Source organism: Halichoerus grypus, chromosome 8, assembly GCF_964656455.1.
Source record: "Halichoerus grypus chromosome 8, mHalGry1.hap1.1, whole genome shotgun sequence".
Classification (NCBI taxonomy): Eukaryota; Metazoa; Chordata; class Mammalia; order Carnivora; family Phocidae; genus Halichoerus; species Halichoerus grypus.
In genome coordinates, this window is record NC_135719.1 from 115,350,852 (window position 1) to 115,369,262 (window position 18,411).

The 18,411-nt window shown below is 38.8% G+C and overlaps 1 protein-coding gene across 1 annotated transcript in view; it reads right to left on the reverse strand.

Annotated features, from left to right (window-relative positions):
* Positions 1–18,411, reverse strand: part of KCNH5 (potassium voltage-gated channel subfamily H member 5) — a 311,548-nt gene that overhangs the window by 209,136 nt on the left and 84,001 nt on the right. Inside the window, exon 7 of the mRNA XM_078053792.1 lies at positions 5,722–6,148. Coding sequence (XP_077909918.1) covers positions 5,722–6,148 — 427 coding nt within the window. The remainder of the gene's footprint in view (positions 1–5,721; positions 6,149–18,411) is intronic.

Sequence of the window (18,411 nt, forward strand, 5' to 3'; positions counted from 1 at the left end):
GTGTGTTAAAACAAAACAAAGCAAGCAAACAAAACAGAGAAAGAGAGGGAGAGAGAAAAAGAGAGAGAAATTTATGGTTAGACACAAATTACTTATGGCAAAAAGTTATTCATAACTTCTATTTTTATTTTATGTTTCTTTCTTTAAAAATTATAATGACAAATGCCAGTATATAGATTTTTGTAATGGTTGGGTTAAAGTAAATTACAATTTATATGATCATTTAGTAATGAAGAAAAAACTAAGTAAGTACTTACTTCCTTGATAAATCTTTAGAAGAGGATTCATAAAAATACATTAAGACAAAAGGATAATCATATCAGAAAAATTCCATTCTCATATTGCTTTGTTTTATAGCCATCAAAACAAATCATCTGTGCACTGAGATGCTTTCTGAATAGAAGCAAAATTAGTCAGTCTGCTAATCATGGGGAAAAAGAAAACTATTAAGGGCTCAATAAGATTATATAAATGAAATGGATTAGAAAACATTTCATGAAGATATCATGAAGTATTTGCTCTGCAAATAAGCAAAGAGATTACCCACATCTTGATCTCAAAAAAAAAAAAAAAAGTATGCTATTTTCCACAACTGCCTTTTTTTTTTTTTGGCAGAACTAACTACAAAAATATATTTTCACAAATGTCCTTTGGTGGTAAATTCCATGAACATCAGCAGGGTCATCAGGTTCATTCATGAATGGACAAATGCAAAGGAATGAGAGAGAGTTTACTATCCTGAGATAGTATAATGGCTGCTACCAGAGCCATGAAGTTCTACTCAAGGCATAGAGCATGCCAAAATTGAGAAGAGACAAATTTGAGATAAAGAATGCATGGTGGTAGACATATGTTGAGAAGATCTAAACAACTTTTCCAGTCCTGGAAATCTGAGCAGGAAGATTCTCCACCTTGGGCAAATGATGGACAAAGGATTTAAGTCTAAGAAATCCCCAGGTAGCAGATAAAAGAAATAACCCAGGGATCCTGCTGACATAGAAGGGATCAAGAGGGAACATAAGGTGACTGGGATTGAAGGAAGGACACAGTCATAAATTTTGTCTGAAGATTTGTCTGAAAGCCTCAAGCAGAACCCTGAGACTGTGTTCCTGGACAGAGTCCACATGCAATTCAGCATTAGGGGTGAAAGGACCTAGAGGTCAGAGAGGAGAGGCCATTAAAGAAAGAAGAGCGCTCAGAATGGACCTAGGAACTGGAATTGTTGCCATTAAAATTTCTCAATTTTGCTAGAAGGCATGAAAACTTTAGATGACTTTCTCCAGAAAAAGAGGCTATCATTTTACAAGTAGTGATTATTTTTCTCCACAGAATATAGGCGTTTTTCTCCACAGAGTATAGGCAGTTGGTTTCTCCACCAACCTTTTGATAAAACGTTTTTCTCAGTTGCTGTGTTATAAGGTTATAAGTGGTACTTCTCAAACACCACTCAATTCTAGATTGACTAGAATCTTAGCACAACTAAAATCATGAAGCTTTCTTTTTCTATCTCCCTCTTCCTTTACTCTCCTTCCCCATCTCACACACACACACACACACACACACACACACAGGCATACAGACATAATGCTAACTCCGGAGCTGCATCTATGACTGATAACACATACTGGGTTCTGGGAACAGCAGCAGTTTGTTTTGTTTGTCTTCCTTGGTGTTATTGCAGGGAGAAAAGTGATACTAAGATTACAAACAGCTGCAAGAGGCACATTTGGTTGATATTTTGAGCATGTGTGTCTAATAAATTTTGGAATTGCAAGAAGTTACTGTAACACTTCATGGGTCTTGACAGTTTTCTATCAGCTTCTTGGTGGCTGCAAAGGAAACATGCCATTAAATTACTAAGGACCCAGGGACTAAGAAGGAAATTAAAAAGCATTTCCCTAGAACACTCCCGGCAACAGAAACTGGACTTGAGGCATAAAAAGAAAACTGAAGTCAACAGGCAAAAGAAATGTCAGAAACTAGTTTATAAACGGAAAACTAATGCTCAGGTGTTAAGAAAATTGCAGAAACTCAGAAAAGAAAAGGGCCAAGTTTAAGACCAGGTCTTCATCTTGAAATCAAGATAGGAACTAAATAGAGATAAAAGAAGGAGAAAGACCTTTAGATATAGCACTACAACTGGCCATACGTGAACTAGAGAAAGGATGTAACCAAAATGAACCAAATGAAGTTTTGAAAACTCAACTGAATCTACGTGAAAATTTTCAATGATTTGAAAATTCAATCTACGATGAAAATTTTCAATGTCTACCTAGATTCCAAAGGTAGACAGTAAAAAGTGGTGGGAGACAGGGTTGTTGGCGCTTTCACTAACTAGCCTCTTAGAACTTCTCATCAGGAACTTAGAGACGTAGAGTTGGAGCAATCCAGATGTAGGAGCCACTACATTCCCAGAGGCAGACACAGGTGAACTCAGGGCTTTCACAAAGGAATCAGAGCCAAACCTTAAAGAGTGTGCATTTTCCCAGCATGTGTCTTCATCAGAGACCTAACTGGAGTGGATTCAAGAACAGGAGATTCTCATTATAACCATCAAGGACATCTTCAGTTTCACTCATTCATACAACAAACTGAGATTGAGGATGGCATAAAAAGTTGTTTAGAAGCTGAGTATACAGAAGGAAAAATAGGCAGACAAAGGCACTACTGTCATGGAACTTGCGTTCCAAAGGAAAAGAAAAATGGAGTAAATGTGTTTTCAGGTCTTGGTAAGTACAGAAGCAAAAGATTAAAGGGCAAGGATTAAGGGTGATTGGCTTTGGGTGTTCTCTTTTTATAGAGGATAGCATTGGGAGGAATTTCTGAAGAGGCAATTTGAGTGGAGACCTGCATGAATTCATGGCATAAATAAGAGGAGGGGTGTTATAAGCAGTGGGGAAGCAAGTATGAAGACCCTGAGACAAGACTGAGCTTAAAGTGTTCAAAGCAAGATGGCTAGCATGGATGGAACAGAATAAGCAAGGGCAGGAACAATGAAAAGTGAAGTGGACAAGGTGGACAACAGTCAGACCATTAAGACTTTGATAGAAGGGTAGGGAATCTAGATTTTATATTATGTGCAATGGAACACATCGGAAGGCTTCGAGTAAAGGAATGGTGTGATCTTATTTACTTTAAAAGGGCTACTCTCACTTTCTCTGACTGACTTATTTCACTTAGCATAATACTCTTTAGCTCCATCCATCACTTCTGGGTAGAGACTATGGGGCAAGAGTAAAAATAAAAGGAACATGTAGGAGATTGTAGTAAATGTCCAGACCAGTGATGGTGATTTGGTCTTGAGTGGTAAGCTATGGAAGTGGAGAGAAATAATCAAATGTATTCTGAAGGTAAAGCCAACAAGACTGGTTATAAAAAGATGTAATAAATGAGAAGAAACAGGAATCTAGGATGATACCTATGTTTGGGGCCTGAGAAACAAAGTGAATAGTGCTATCCTTCAACTCTATATAGATTTTTTTTTCTATTATCCTATTGTTTAAAAATCTTGAGAAAAAAAGAAAGAAAAATCTAACTATGCTAGTCCATCCACTTGCAAAATAGTTTGGCAATTTCTTTTAAAAACTAAACATACATTTATTGTGTGTCTCAACAATCTCTTTCCTGGATATTTATCCCAGAGAACTGAGAACTTATATCGAAAAAAAAAAATTGTACACAAATGTTCATGGCAGCTTTCTTTGTAATGGCAAAAACTGTAAACAATCAAAATGGCTTTCAATAGATGAACAGTTAAACAGTGATATATCCAAACCATGAAATCCTACGCAGCAATAAATAGGAATAAACTATGGATACACTCAACAACTTAGATGGCTTGCAAGGGGTTATGCTGAATGTTAAAAGCCAATTTCAAAAGGTCACATTTTGCATGGCTCCATTTACATGACATTCTCAAAATCCCAACACTATATAGATGAAGAGCAAAACAGTAGTTGCCAATGCTTAGGGATGCTTTGGGAGAAGGGGTGGGTATGACTATAAAGGAGTAACATGCGGAAGGAAGTTTTTGTGGTGATGGAACAATTCTGTATCTTGATTTCAGTGGTAGTTAAAGGAATTTACACATGATAAAACAACACAGAACTACACACACATATTGTATGAGTGACAATGTTGATCATGTGCTGGATTGATTATACAGGATGTAACTACTGGAGGAAACTAGATAAAGGGCACAAAGGCCTTCTCTATACTATCTTTGCAACTTCCAGTGAATCAATAATTGCTTCAAAATAAATTTTTTTAAATCTAACTATGCTCGAGTATAAGGTAAAATGCATTATATAAATACTAAAAGCAGTATAGTAATAAATACCACATCTGACAAAATGTCGTCTTCTGAATTTATAATGCGCCAATACATTTTACCATGTTGGGTGTTAGGCAGCAGTTTAATTAATCATCAGGATCTCTTTGTATGCAGGAACACATTTCCTCCTAAAGGCCTCTGAAGTAGCAGCACTTGGCATTCTCAGTCTACCTCCTTACCTCTAAACAGCAAGTAGAACCTGTGTGTTCTGGTTTCTGCACCTGCACAAAGGAGTGTAGAAAGACGGAAGCTAAGCTGCTAACATCAGTGCTCTAACAGCTATCAAAAACTTTCAACTCTGAAAATGTGAAAACTGCCTTACATTGACCCAAGATATTGACCTTTCATGGGCCACCTGACACTCCTGGACTCTTAACATCTTTCCCATCGCTGTCAAAATACAAACCTCTGCAATGGTGGAATCTCAAAAGGATGGCTCAGACCACAAACCAATGACCATGACCCAAAGGCTTAACAGGTGCTAATAACACTAACCATACCTCTAGTACGATGATCTTAAGGTTACTCTAGGGGTCAGAACTAGGCTTGGATAAATCATCTAAGTCAACCTGACAGGGTAGATGATGGTGAAATCTCCCTCAAAGTCTTCTTTTAAAACAGCTTCTTTGATACATATCTCCTTAATGTTCTGATCTGACATAATCCATCCTCAGTCTGAGTGGAGAACATGTGTTCTTTCACTCCTTAGAGAACATTCTACTCCCTGGAACACCATCCAGACATTTAGTACTCAGGTGTGCCTGCTAAATCCTGGACACTTTTGTCATTGCCAAATGAGCTTGTATTTACTAATCCTTTCATTCTCTCAAAGGCGCATATATTCAACCTAGAGTGTTTGTAATGAAGACCTGATTTGTAAAAGTTTTTTATGAGCCCTAATTGTAAAAAAACAACATAAAACTATCCTGAGATCGGTGCTAGTCAAGAATTCAATTACTAACTAAAGTAGTTTCTAAACTATGTGTCTCCCATCATATCCTGTCTGCTTTTTTTGGAATTTAATACACGGCCAACAAAACCTATGGGATGTGCTAGATGCTGCCTTTCTAGATGCTGGTCTCCCTTGGAAAGAGCTCTGCCAGACAGGATGCTGTGAACAGAATTAAATCAAAGAGCTCCCATCCTGATTTTTGTATCAGTCTATCTACATTGTTTTTCATGTGCTAATACATTCTAAAATGTAAAATACATTATTTGCATATTTATATTCTAAGGCTGAATAAAAATTAAACCAATGCAAATAATATGGATTAAACGCCTTTCTGAAGACAAAGTAGCTTCATTTTAATCCTGTTAGAGATTGGAGTCTGGAAAACTGCCAACAACAATGATTTTTTAATTAAAAAAGAAAAAAACAGGATACTTACAGCCAACCATCATCATGGCCACTGAAAACATCTTCTCCACATCTGTGGTAGGAGCTATGTTTCCAAATCCTATGGTTGTAAGGCTTGTCATGGTAAAGTAGAGAGAGGACACGTACAGAGAATCCTTGCTGGGTCCTCCTTCCCATATCCCTGCACTGGTATTATATCGATACGGAGTCCCAATGCTCAAGGCCAGCTGGTAGAGCCAACTGTCTATTTGGATGGTGTTCGTCACTTCATCGATGACCTCATAGTCCCCAATGCTGTACCATATGCAGGCCAGCCAGTGGGCAACTAGTCCAAACACACATACCAGGAGCACGAGGACTGCTGCTCCATACTCTAGGTAATGGTCCAATTTCCTAGCAACACGGCCCAGTCGCAAGAGACGCACCACTTTTAAAGAACTGAAGAGACTGCTGATTCCCTAAAGAAAAGAAAAGAAATGACATGAGACTTTCAGAAAAGAAAAGGCTGGGGAACAATTCAATGGTTTACCTTCACGAACTTGATTGCCCATCTATAGGCTAAGAACATACACATAATATAGCTCTGACTTTAAGTCAACAAAAATGCTGAAACGGTAAAGAAACTTTTCTTAAAAAAAGCAGATTTTCCCCAAAGAAATAAGATATTTCTGAATTATTAAATAAGACAACTTTTCATTAGCTAAGGAAGATCCAATTTGTCTTCAGAAGTGATGTATAAATAGCACAGAGAAAAACTAAAGGAGAAAATTGCTCAAATGCAATATATACAGAGTACAGAAATAGGATGATGAAATCAGACCTTTTATTACTTCTTCCTATAAAACTTATCCTCTACTCGAAAACATTTATTTTTTTATTTCTCACTTTATAATAACCATGAGCACCAAACTTCTGAGAAAGGAATCCCAATCTTACTGGCAAGCAAACAGGAAATACTTCTGGGTATGTGGGGAGAATGAGCAGGTGCCATTGTTGTTTCCACTACCTCCTGTCACAGTCATGATAAGCACTAAATTTGTAGAGCTCTGAAAAAGTTAAGAGTTGAACGTAGAATGGGTACATAATCTACAAAATCCTATCATCCCCTAGCAATAGTCATAGAAAAGAATACTAAGGGAACAGCAGCAAGATAATTCATATTTTGCTGAGAAGCTTAAAATCCAAATACAGCATTATCCAAATGGAAATACAGAATACACTTTCTTCAAACACCGAAAGTCCCATAGTAATTTTTTTTTTGGAAGCATATATTAAGCCATGTGGGGAAAGAGGATAAATTCATTCCTGATGCAGGGAGGGAAGGTAGAGCTGTGATCGGGAAGCCTCTCATCTGACCATCACCTCCAAATCTCATGAGGTCTATGACTCCATTATTGCTAATTCTTTCTCCCAGGGGGGAGACAAGGAGTCTAGCATAACTCACTGTGAGCTTCCTTCTGACCAACACAGAGGAATTGGTTGGTGTAGTGGAACAGATGTGACATTAGTAAGACACTAATTTTGGCATCATAAGGTTCTTGATAGTTAAGATGAAAGGGTTAAGAATGCATTTGGTTGGGACGCATGGGTGGCTCATTTGGTTAAGCGTCTGCCTTCAGCTCAGGTCATGATCTCAGGGTCCTGGGATCAAGTCCCACTTCGGGCTGCTTGCTCAGCAGGGAACCTGCTTCTCTCTCAGCCTACCGCTCCCCCTGCTTGTGCTCTATCTCTCTGACAAATAAATAAATAAAATCTTAAATAAAAAAAAAGAATGCATTTGGTTATATTATACTCCATATGGTAGCATATGACTGAGATATTTCAAAATAAATATTTGAAAGAGAGAGAACAAAGAGAAGTAGAAACAAGAGACCTTGTGGAAATGAAAGTAGCGGGAACATTTTGACAGTTTTCTGTCTCAAGCTCAATATCTTAGTTCTGGCTCTATTTCAATTCCTGCTCTTAAATGCTGTGGCATCAATGCGCAGCCTTAAAATAAATTCTCATTTTGCTTGAACACTTGAGGGGGGGCGGGGAAACAGATACTGAACTTTAGGCAGTTAAAAAAAGTAGAATTATGAAAATTCAGAAGATGAATTGGCATAATTCAGTGACCTGAGATCTCGGAAGGTAAGAAGATTCAAGAGAACTTGGAAGCTCTCAGAAATGAAACTGTGTAATCACAAACAAAGACAAAAATAAGCATTTATTAAGCACTTCTACAGGCCAAGGTCTGAGTTAGGCCCTCGGGGCATTAAAATAAATATGCCTTGCTTCTGCTCTAAAGAAACCCATAGTCCAAATGCATGACATAGACCAAATGCATGACTAAACTGTGTTGTTATAGATGTTCTCTAGTTAGCTTAAAATTTTAAAGGAACTATGATACTTCCGATAAAATACTGCACAGAAGGGGTGCCTGGGTGGCTCAGTTGGTTCAGCGTCAGACTCCTGATTTCGGCTCAGGTCATGATCTCAGGGACGTGAAATCAAGCCCCAAGTCAAGCCCCATGTTGAGCCCTGCATTGGGCTCCGTGCTGTGTGTGAAGCCTGCTTAAGAGTCTCTTTCTTCCTCTCCCTCTGCCCCTCCCTTCCTCTCCCTCTCTCTCTCTAAAAAAATAAATAAATAAAACAAAAAAACTGCACAGAAAGTCATTTCTATCTGAATTTTTTTTCTCTAAAAACAATGAAAAACAAAGAGAAGAAAAAAACAGAGAGGAAATCTTTACCCTCGTTCAAACTAAAAAACAGTCACAACTCTTCACCAGAATGCGAAAAACCAGGACCTACTAGAATTAGGCCCAAATGGTGGGAGGGCACACTCCCCTGATTTCTGATGTAGGCAGAGCTCTTCAAAAGGAGGTGCTCCACCCTGAAGGGTACCTGCTCAGGATCCCACTTAATCAAACAACACCATTTTCTATGGCCATGTCCAACACTACTTAAACATTACAAAACATTTTGTAAGCATTATAAACTCTGCCACAGGTTCTGTGATACCACTTCCTCCTGGGTTTTACCAACTGCCCAGCTGACATCTCTTCCAAAATCATTTTCTAAGGCTATCCCTCTCTATGCTTCTATGATGTGTTAGGATTCTCATCATGATTATCCTCAGCCCTCTCCCAATTGATCTACTGCATATGCATGATTCAACTGACTTTTATATATCGAATTCACCAGTCCACTTCTTAGCACAAAACTGTCTCCTGACTTATTGATACAGAAGCCAAATACCCACTATACATCTCCATTTAAATGTCTCACAGGTGTTCAAAAGGTAATTGGTCCCAAAGGGAATCCATTGCTCCTCCTGAATGAGTTCTCCATCTCTTACTCTTGTGAGTGACATCATTACCTGCCTCATCCCTCAGACCTGGGGCTGAGCCTCCTGCCACATCCAGCTGGTTATCAAGTGTTATCAAAGACATGAGTAAGTGCTCAAAATACATCTACTTAATAAATCTCTCAAAAATTTCCCTACTTTCCTATTCCCAAGGCCTTGTCTTGGTCATGACTTCATGTTTTTACTTACTTATGTGGCAGGAAAAGCCTCTCCATCAGCCACCTTACCTCTGCTCCTACTCCCTTTAATTCACAGATCACTCTATACAGGCTACCAGTCTGGTGTATATTTAAATCATATCTATTTATTCCTGTCCCTCTCCAATCTTAACTGTTACCTCATACCTATAGGATTAAGTATTAACTCCCTACTATGACATGCAAAGCCCTTCAGAACCTATTATCTGCCTATCTAACTTTTATCTGCCTTCAGAACCTATTACCTCCCACCAATTCCTGCTCCTGCCTTCTATGTTCCAGCCACACTTAGCTACGTGTAGTTCCCAGAAGCCCATCTGTTTCACGCCATGTTACTAGTTGCTCCTTCTTCTTAAGGGGTTTGTCCTCCCACTCTCTTAGTGGCTAGCATCTTAATTGCAGTTTATGACAAACACTCTCTCCTCTGTGTGCACTTCCCGGATATCTCCACCGTCCCCAACCATCTTCAGTGACATACCTTCAACCTCTCCCCCACTGTGAGAGTTAAGTGTTCTTCCTTTATGTTATCATACACTCTTTGCACATTTCTATCACAACAAGTATCACAATAACACTTTATTACAAGTCTAGCTGGCATGCATGACATTCCAGGAAACTCTAGACCCCTTGAAGAATATATCTAGTGTCAATTACAAAGCTTTGTCTATGGTAATATGCTAAAACAGTTGATACATTTGATGAATGTATCAAAAGACTTAGACAAGCCAAATGTGGATGGTGTAAATTTAGGGGAGGATAATTAATAATAGATGTGATATGATTTAATAGTAAAATATAGACAACAAAACAGGCAATGTAACTTTGAGTTACAGTAATAAAGATACGGTATGAAGAATGAAAAAGAAATTCTCCTTAATTTCTCTAACGACCAGACCACAAGTATAGGAGATACATAAAATATATTCAGCAGAGGACTGCCAAAAAAAGAACTCAAAAGTATACCCTATTAGGAAATATGGAAGGAAATAGAAAAAAGGAGACTGGGGCAGGGCATTATAATTGTGTTCAAATACACAGGGCCCTGATGAGGGTTGAGCTCATTCTGTGTAATCCTAATGTAGATCATCTGAATCATAGCTGGAGCTACAGGGATAGAAGGATACAATAAAGATTTCATCAAGCCTGTACCACACATTTCCACGCAATAAACCAACCAGAAAGTAAGATCACTCATTGCTACTTAGAAAAGACAAATAATTCACAATAATATTGAACACTTACTACAGGCCAGCTATTTTTCTAACTGCCTTATAAGCATTAACTAATTAAATCTTCAACACAATCCGATGTGGTAGGTACCATTATTAAAACATAGACCAGGGGGTGCCTGGGTGGCTCAGTTGGTTAAGCAACTGCCTTCGGCTCAGGTCATTATCCCAGGGTCCTGGGATAGAGTCCCGCATCAGGCTTCTTGCTCAGCGGGGAGCGTGCTTCTCCCTCTCCCTCTACCTGCTACTCCACCTGCTTGTGCTCTCTCTCTCTCTCTCTCTCTGTCAAACAAATAAATAAATAATCTTTAAAAAAAAAAAAAGAAAGAAAGAAACATAGCCTGGGGGCACCTGGGTGGCTCAGTCAGTTGAGCGTCTGACTTTTGGTTTCGGCTCAGGTCATGATCTCAGGGTCATGTGATTGAGCCCCCAGGTCAGGTTCCATGCTCAGCGGGGAGTCCACTTGGGATTCTCTCTCTCTCTGCCCCTCCCCCAACTTGTGTGCTAGCGTGCACCCTCTCTCTAAATAAATAAATAAATCTTAAAAAATTTTTTAATTAAAAAAAAAAAGATAGCCCAGAAAGGTTGAGTAATTTGACTAAGTTCACACAGCCAGTAAGAAGGGCCAAGCTTCAAATACAGGCAGTCTGGCTCCAGACTCCCTGCTTCTAACCACCTCACTATCTGACCTCACTCTGAAACTCTATATTATACCTAGAGCATAATGTGTAATTTAAGTACATTAGTACCTGCAATACTACCTTATATGCGGTCATTCTCTACACGACTGAATAAAGGAGATTAAATACCTTGCCACACTCTTCTTCCCACGCAGGCACAGCCATGACCCACTGCAGGGGTATGTGGAGGCCCTAGAACTCTGTAGAGTCTGCAACTCTCTAATATGGACCAACTCACTGCATTCCCACAACAGTGGGATTCCTATCTCCATTGTTCATATGGGGACCCTGAAACTCAGACATAGTAAATGACTTCTCCAAAGTCACAGAGCTAGGAATGAATGGAAGCATCACTCAGACCTAGTCCTTCAGATTCTTAGTGCATTTCCCACGACAACCAATGGCTGTGCAGTCTTCCTGTCCTGAGCCCCAACGATCCCTTCAATATTCATCTTTCTAATACACAGTACCCTCCACGGACTCATCACAGACCTTACATTAACCACAATCTCCAGCGCAGGCCTTCAAGGTGCCCAGGCCCACCTCCATCTGCACTGCCAGGTCATTTCCCACCAAGCCTTTGCATAGCAATACTGTTCGGGTCAAACTCCTATTTGCTCCCAAACACAACCCCAAAGTTTCACCTTTGAATCTGTCCAGAGTGTTCCCTTCAACTACTTATAAAATCAGAAACTGTTATTCAAAATGAATAATATGCAAATAGGCAAGTTTGCTTTATTTGGAAAGTTGTTTTAACTTTCTCATTTTTCATTGTTTTGTATCAAAGGGAATTTAATGCAATCATTATAACCAAAACTCAAAGTGAAATGACTTGCTTTTAAAATGTGATGAAAAAATAACTAATCTTCAACAAAGCAGGAATGAATATCCAGTGGAAAAAAAACAAAAAATGTGATGAAATACTTAAAATGTAAATGTCCTTCTCCAGTGTAATCGGTAAATACATAATCACACATTCACTCAATGGAATGCTATCCAAATATAAACATGAACAGACTATCTATATACAACAGCAAGAGTGAATCTAAAAAGCATCATGTTGAGCAAAAAGACCAGATACAAAAGATTATATATTATATGATTTCCTGTATAAAAAGTATAAAAACAGGTGGAACTCCTCTGTGGAATTAGGAGTCAAGATAGCGGATCCCTTTGTAGGGGAGAAGTAGTGACTATGAGGGGTATGAGGAGGAATGTGGGGTTCTGGCGACATTCTATTTCTTAATCTGACTAGTAATTACTAGGTGTGCTCAAAACTCTTTGAGCTCCACACTTTTAAAATTGTAATTTTCTTTGAGTATGCTATATTTAAACATAAAAAAAAAATGTTCTGGAAAATCCAGCAGTTACTTCTGTGTTGTTAACATTTCACCACAGTACATTAAGATTAATGATTTCTTCTGCATCATATGATTTTTTCGAGGAGGGGGAGCCATATTCAATATTGTATTAAAATAAGAGACTTTCCTTATTTATGACTCACTCTCATGACCTTTAGATTGGGCCACAGACTGTATTTAATTCCTTGTTTAAACTTGAATTTCACCCATAGAGTAACACTGGATACTTTTGAAGGCCGATCCTCAAAAAATGCCCTCCTTCTGAACTACCACCTTTGTGATAACAACTTCTTGATTTTGTACTTTCTACCAGTTTTATCTGCTCATTCATTGTCTGCGTCATTTCACTCCACACTTTCCAGTCCTCCAGTGTCCTCCTCTGAAGTCCAGTGGTTTTCTGTCCCTGTCCCAACCTCTGAGCTCTTAGCACACAAATCCCTGGGGTTCCACAGGTGGAAGAGAATATCAAACACATGAAATGTAAAAGAGAACACAAGGCTAATGGAGAACCTTCAGTCATGAGCCTTCCACCTTTCCAGCTAATTTCCTTACTTGAGAAGCCCCCCTCAGGCCACAGGAGCACAACAAACAATATCCAGGAGACATCACTGAGTTCTTTTTTTATTATTATTATGTTATGTTAATCACCATACATTATATCATTAGTTTTTGATGTAGTGTTCCATGAGTCATTGTTTGCATATAACACCCAGTGCTCCATGCAGAACGTGCCCTCCTTAATACCCATCACCAGGCTAACCCATCCTCCCACCCCCTCCCCTCTAGAACCCTCGGTTTGTTTTTCAGAATCCATAGTCTCTCATGGTTCGTCTCCCCCTCCAATTTCCCCCCCTTCATTCGTCCCTTCCTGCTATCTTCTACTTTTTTTTATTTTTTAATGTATAATGTATTATTTGTTTCAGAGGTACAGGTCTGTGATTTAACAGTCTTATACAATTCACAGCGCTCACCATAGCACATACCTTCCCCAATGTCTATCACCCAGCCACCCCATCCCTCCCACCCCCCACCACTCCAGCAACCCTCAGTTTGTTTCCTGAGATTAAGAATTCCTCATATCAGTGAGGTCATATGATACATGTCTTTCTCTGATTGACTTATTTTGCTCAGCATAATACCCTCCAGTTCCATCCATGTCATTGCAAATGGCAAGATTTCATTCCTTTTGATGGCTGCATAATATTCCATTGTATATATATACCACCTCTTCTTTACCATTCATCTGTTGATGGACATCTTGGCTCTTTCCACAGTTTGGCTATTGTGGACATTGCTGCTATAAACACCAGGGTACACGTGCCCCTTCGGATCCCTACATTTATACCTTTGGGGTAAATACCCAGTAGTGCAATTGCTGGATCGTACGGTAGCTCTATTTTCAACTTTTTGAGGAACCTCCATACTGTTTTCCAGAGTGGCTGCACCAGCTTGCATTCCCACCAACAGTGTAGGAGGGTTCCCCTTTCTCCACATCCCTGCCAACATCTGTCATTTCCTGACTTGTTAATTTTAGCCATTCTGACTGGTGTGAGGCGATATCTCATTGAGGTTTTGATTTGGATTTCCCTGATGCTGAGCAATGCTGAGAACTTTTTCATGTGTCTATTGGCCATTTGGATGTCATCTTTGGAAAAATGTCTGTTCATGTCTTCTGCCCATTTCTTGATTGGATCATTTGTTCTTTGGGTGTTGAGTTTAAGAAGTTCATTATAGATTTTGGTTACTAGCCCTTTATCTGATATGTCATTTGCAAATATCTTCTCCCATTCTGGCGGTTGTCTTTTGGTTTTGTTGACTGTTTCTTTTGCCGTGCAAAAGCTTTTTAGCTTGATGAAGTCCCAATAGTTCATTTTTGCCCTTGCTTCCCTTGCCTTTGGCGATGTTTCTAGGAAGAAGTTGCTGTGGCTGAGGTCGAAGAGGTTGCTGCCTGTGTTCTCCTTTAGGATTTTGATGGACTCATATCTCATATTTAGGTCTTTCAACCATTTGGAGTATATTTTTGTATGTGGTATAAGAAAATGGTCCAGTTTCATTCTTCTGCATGTGGCTGTCCAATTTTCCCAACACCATTTGTTGAAGAGACTGTCTTTTTTCCATTGGACACTCTTTCCTGCTTTGTCGAAGATGAGTTGACCATAGAGTTGAGGGTCCATTTCTGGGCTCTCTATTCTGTTCCATTGATCTATGTGTCTGTTTTTGTGCCAGTACCATACTGTCTTGATGATGACAGCTTTGTAATAGAGCTTGAAGTCCGGAATTGTGATGCCGCCAGGTTTGCTTTTCTTTTTCAACATTCCTCTGGCTATTCTGGGTCTTTTCTGGTTCCATACAAATTTTAGGATTATTTGTTCCATTTCTTTGGAAAAAGTTGATGGTATTTTGATAGGGATTGCATTGAATGTATAGATTGCTCTAGGTAGCATTGACATTTTCACAATATTTGTTCTTCCAATCCATGAGGATGGAACGTTTTTCCATTTCTTTGTGTCTTCCTCAATTTCTTTCATGAGTATTTTATAGTTTTCTGAATACAGATTCTTTGTCTCTTTGGTTAGATTTATTCCTAGGTATCTTATGGTTTTGGGTGAGATTGTAAATGGGATCGACTCCTTAATTTCTCTTTCTTCTGTCTTCTTGTTGGTGTATAGGAATGCCACGGATTTCTGTGCATTGATTTTATATCCTGCCACTTTACTGAATTCCTGTATGAGTTCTAGCAGTTTTGGGGTGGAGTCTTTTGGGTTTTCCACATAAAGTATCATATCATCTGCAAAGAGTGAGAATTTGACTTCTTCTTTGCCGATTTGGATGCCTTTTATTTCTTTTTGTTGTCTGATTGCTGTGGCTAGGACTTCTAATACTATGTTGAATAGCAGTGGTGATAGTGGACATCCCTGCTGCATTCCTGACCTTAGGGGGAAAGCTCTCAGTTTTTCCCCATTGAGAATGATATTCGCTGTAGGTTTTTCATAGATGGCTTTTATGATATTGAGGTATATACCCTCTATCCCTAGACTCTGAAGAGTTTTGATCAAGAAAGGATGCTGTACTTTGTCAAATGCTTTTTCTGCATCTATTGAGAGGATCATATGATTCTTGTTCTTTCTTTTGTTAATGTATTGTATCACGTTAATTGATTTGCGGATGTTGAACCAACCTTCTAGCCCAGGGATAAATCCCACTTGGTCATGGTGAATAATCCTTTTAATGTACTGTTGGAATCTATTGGCTAGTATTTTGGTGAGAATTTTTGCATCCATGTTCATCAAGGATATTGGTCTGTAATTCTCCTTTTTGATGGGGTCTTTGTCTGGTTTGGGGATCAAGGTAATGCTGGCCTCATAAAATGAGTTTGGAAGTTTTCCTTCCATTTCTATTTTTTGGAACAGTTTCAGAAGAATAGGTACTAATTCTTCTTTAAATGTTTGGTAGAATTCCCCTGGGAAGCCATCTGGCCCTGGGCTTTTGTTGGTTGGGAGATTTTTGATGACTGCTTCAATTTCCTTAGTGGTTATAGGTCTGTTCAGGTGTTCTATTTCTTCCTGGTTCAGTTTTGGTAGTTGATACATCTCTAGGAATGCATCCATTTCTTCCAGGTTATCTAATTTGCTGGCATAGAGTTGCTCATAGTATGTTCTTCTAATGTTTGTATTTCTTTGGTGTTGGTTGTGATCTCTCCTCTTTCATTCATGACTTTTTTGATTTGGGTCATTTCTCTTTTCTTTTTGATAAGTCTGGCCAGGGGTTTATCAATCTTGTTTTCTTTCAAAGAACGAGCTCCTAGTTTCGTTGATCTGTTCTACTGTTCTTTTGGTTTCTATTTCATTGATTTCTGCTCTGATCTTTATTATTTCTCTTCTCCTGCTGGGTTTAGGCTTTATTTGCTGTTCTTTCTCCAGCTCCTTTAGGTGTAGGGTTAGGTTGTGTATTTGAGACCTTTCTTGTTTCTTGAGAAAGGCTTGTATTGCTATATACTTTCCTCTTAGGACTGCCTTTGCTGCATCCCAAAGATTTTGAATAGTTGTGTTTTCATTTTCATTGGTTTCCATGAATTTTTTTAATTCTTCTTTAATTTCCTGGTTGACCCATTCATTCTTTAGTAGGATGCTCTTTAGCCTCCATGTATTTGACTTTCCTCTTGTGATTGAGTTCTAGTTTCAAAGCATTGTGGTCTGAAAATATGCAGGGAATGATCCCAATCTTTTGGTACTGGTTGAGACCTGATTTGTGACCTAGGATGTGATCTACTCTGGAGAATGTTCCATGTGCACTCGAGAAGAATGTGTATTCTGTTGCTTTGGGATGGAATGTTCTGAAAATATCTGTGAAGTCCATTTGGTCCATTGTGTCATTTAAAGTCTTTATTTCCTTGTTGATCTTTTGCTTAGATGATCTGTCCATTTCAGTGAGGGGGGTGTTAAAGTCCCCCACTATTATTGTATTGTTGTCGATGTGTTTCTTTGCTTTTGTTATTAATTGCCTTATATAATTGGCTGCTCCCATGTTAGGGGCATAGATATTTACAATTGTTAGATCTTCTTGTTGGATAGACCCTTTAAGTAGGATATAGTGTCCTTCCTCATCTCTTATTACAGTCTTTGGTTTAAAATCTAATTTGTCTGATATAAGGATTGCCACCCCAGCTTTCTTTTGGTGTCCATTAGCATGGTAAATAGTTTTCCACCCCCTCACTTTAAATCTGGGGGTGTCTTTGGGTCTAAAATGAGTCTCTTGCAGGCAGCATATCAATGGGTCTTGTTTTTTTATCCAATCCGATAGCCTGCGTCTTTTGATTGGGGCATTGAGCCCATTTACATTCAGGGTAACTATTGAAAGATATGAATTCAGTGCCATTGTATTGCCTGTAAGGTGACTGTTACTGTATATTGTCTGTGTTCCTTTCTGGTCTATGTTACTTTTAGGCTCTCTCTTTGCTTAGAGGACCCTTTTCAATATTTCTTGTAGGGCTGATTTTGTGTTTGCAAATTCCTTTAGTTTTTGTTTGTCCTGGAAGCTTTTTATCTCTCCTTCTATTTTCAATGACAGCCTAGCTGGATATAGTATTCTTGGCTGCATATTTTTCTCATTTAGTGCTCTGAATATATCATGCCAGTCCTTTCTGGCCTGCCAGGTCTCTGTGGATAGGTCTGTTGCCAATCTAATGTTTCTACCATTGTAGGTTACATATCTCTTCTCCCGAGCTGCTTTCAGGATTTTCTCTTTGTCTCTGAGACTCGTAAGTTCTACTATTAGATGTAGGGGTATTGACCTATTTTTATTGATTTTGAGAGGGGTTCTCTGTGCCTCCTGGATTTTGATGCCTGTTTCCTTCCCCAAATTAGGGAAGTTCTCTGCTATAATTTGCTCCAATATACCTTCTACCCCTCTCTCTCTTTCTTCTTCTTCTTCTGGGATCCCAATTATTCTAATGTTGTTTCATCTTATGGTATTGTTTATCTCTCGAATTCTGCCCTCGTGATCCAGTAGTTGTTTATCTCTCTTTTTCTCAGCTTCTTTATTTTCCATCATTTGGTCTTCTATCTCACTGATTCTTTCTTCTGCCTCATTTATCCTAGCAGTTAAAGCCTCCATTTTGGATTGTACCTCATTAATAGCCTTTTTGATTTCGACTTGGTTAGATTTTAGTTCTTTTATTTCTCCAGAAAGGGTGTCTCTAATAACTTCCATGCTTTTTTCAAGCCCAGCTAGTATCTTTAAAATCATCATTCTGAACTCTAGTTCTGACATCTTACTAATGTCTATATTGATTAGGTCCCTGGCAGTCAGTACTGCCTCTTGTTCTTTTTGTTGAGGTGATTTTTTTCTGTCTTGTCATTTTGTCCAGAGAAGAATAGATGAATGAGAGAACAAAATGCTAACAGGGTAA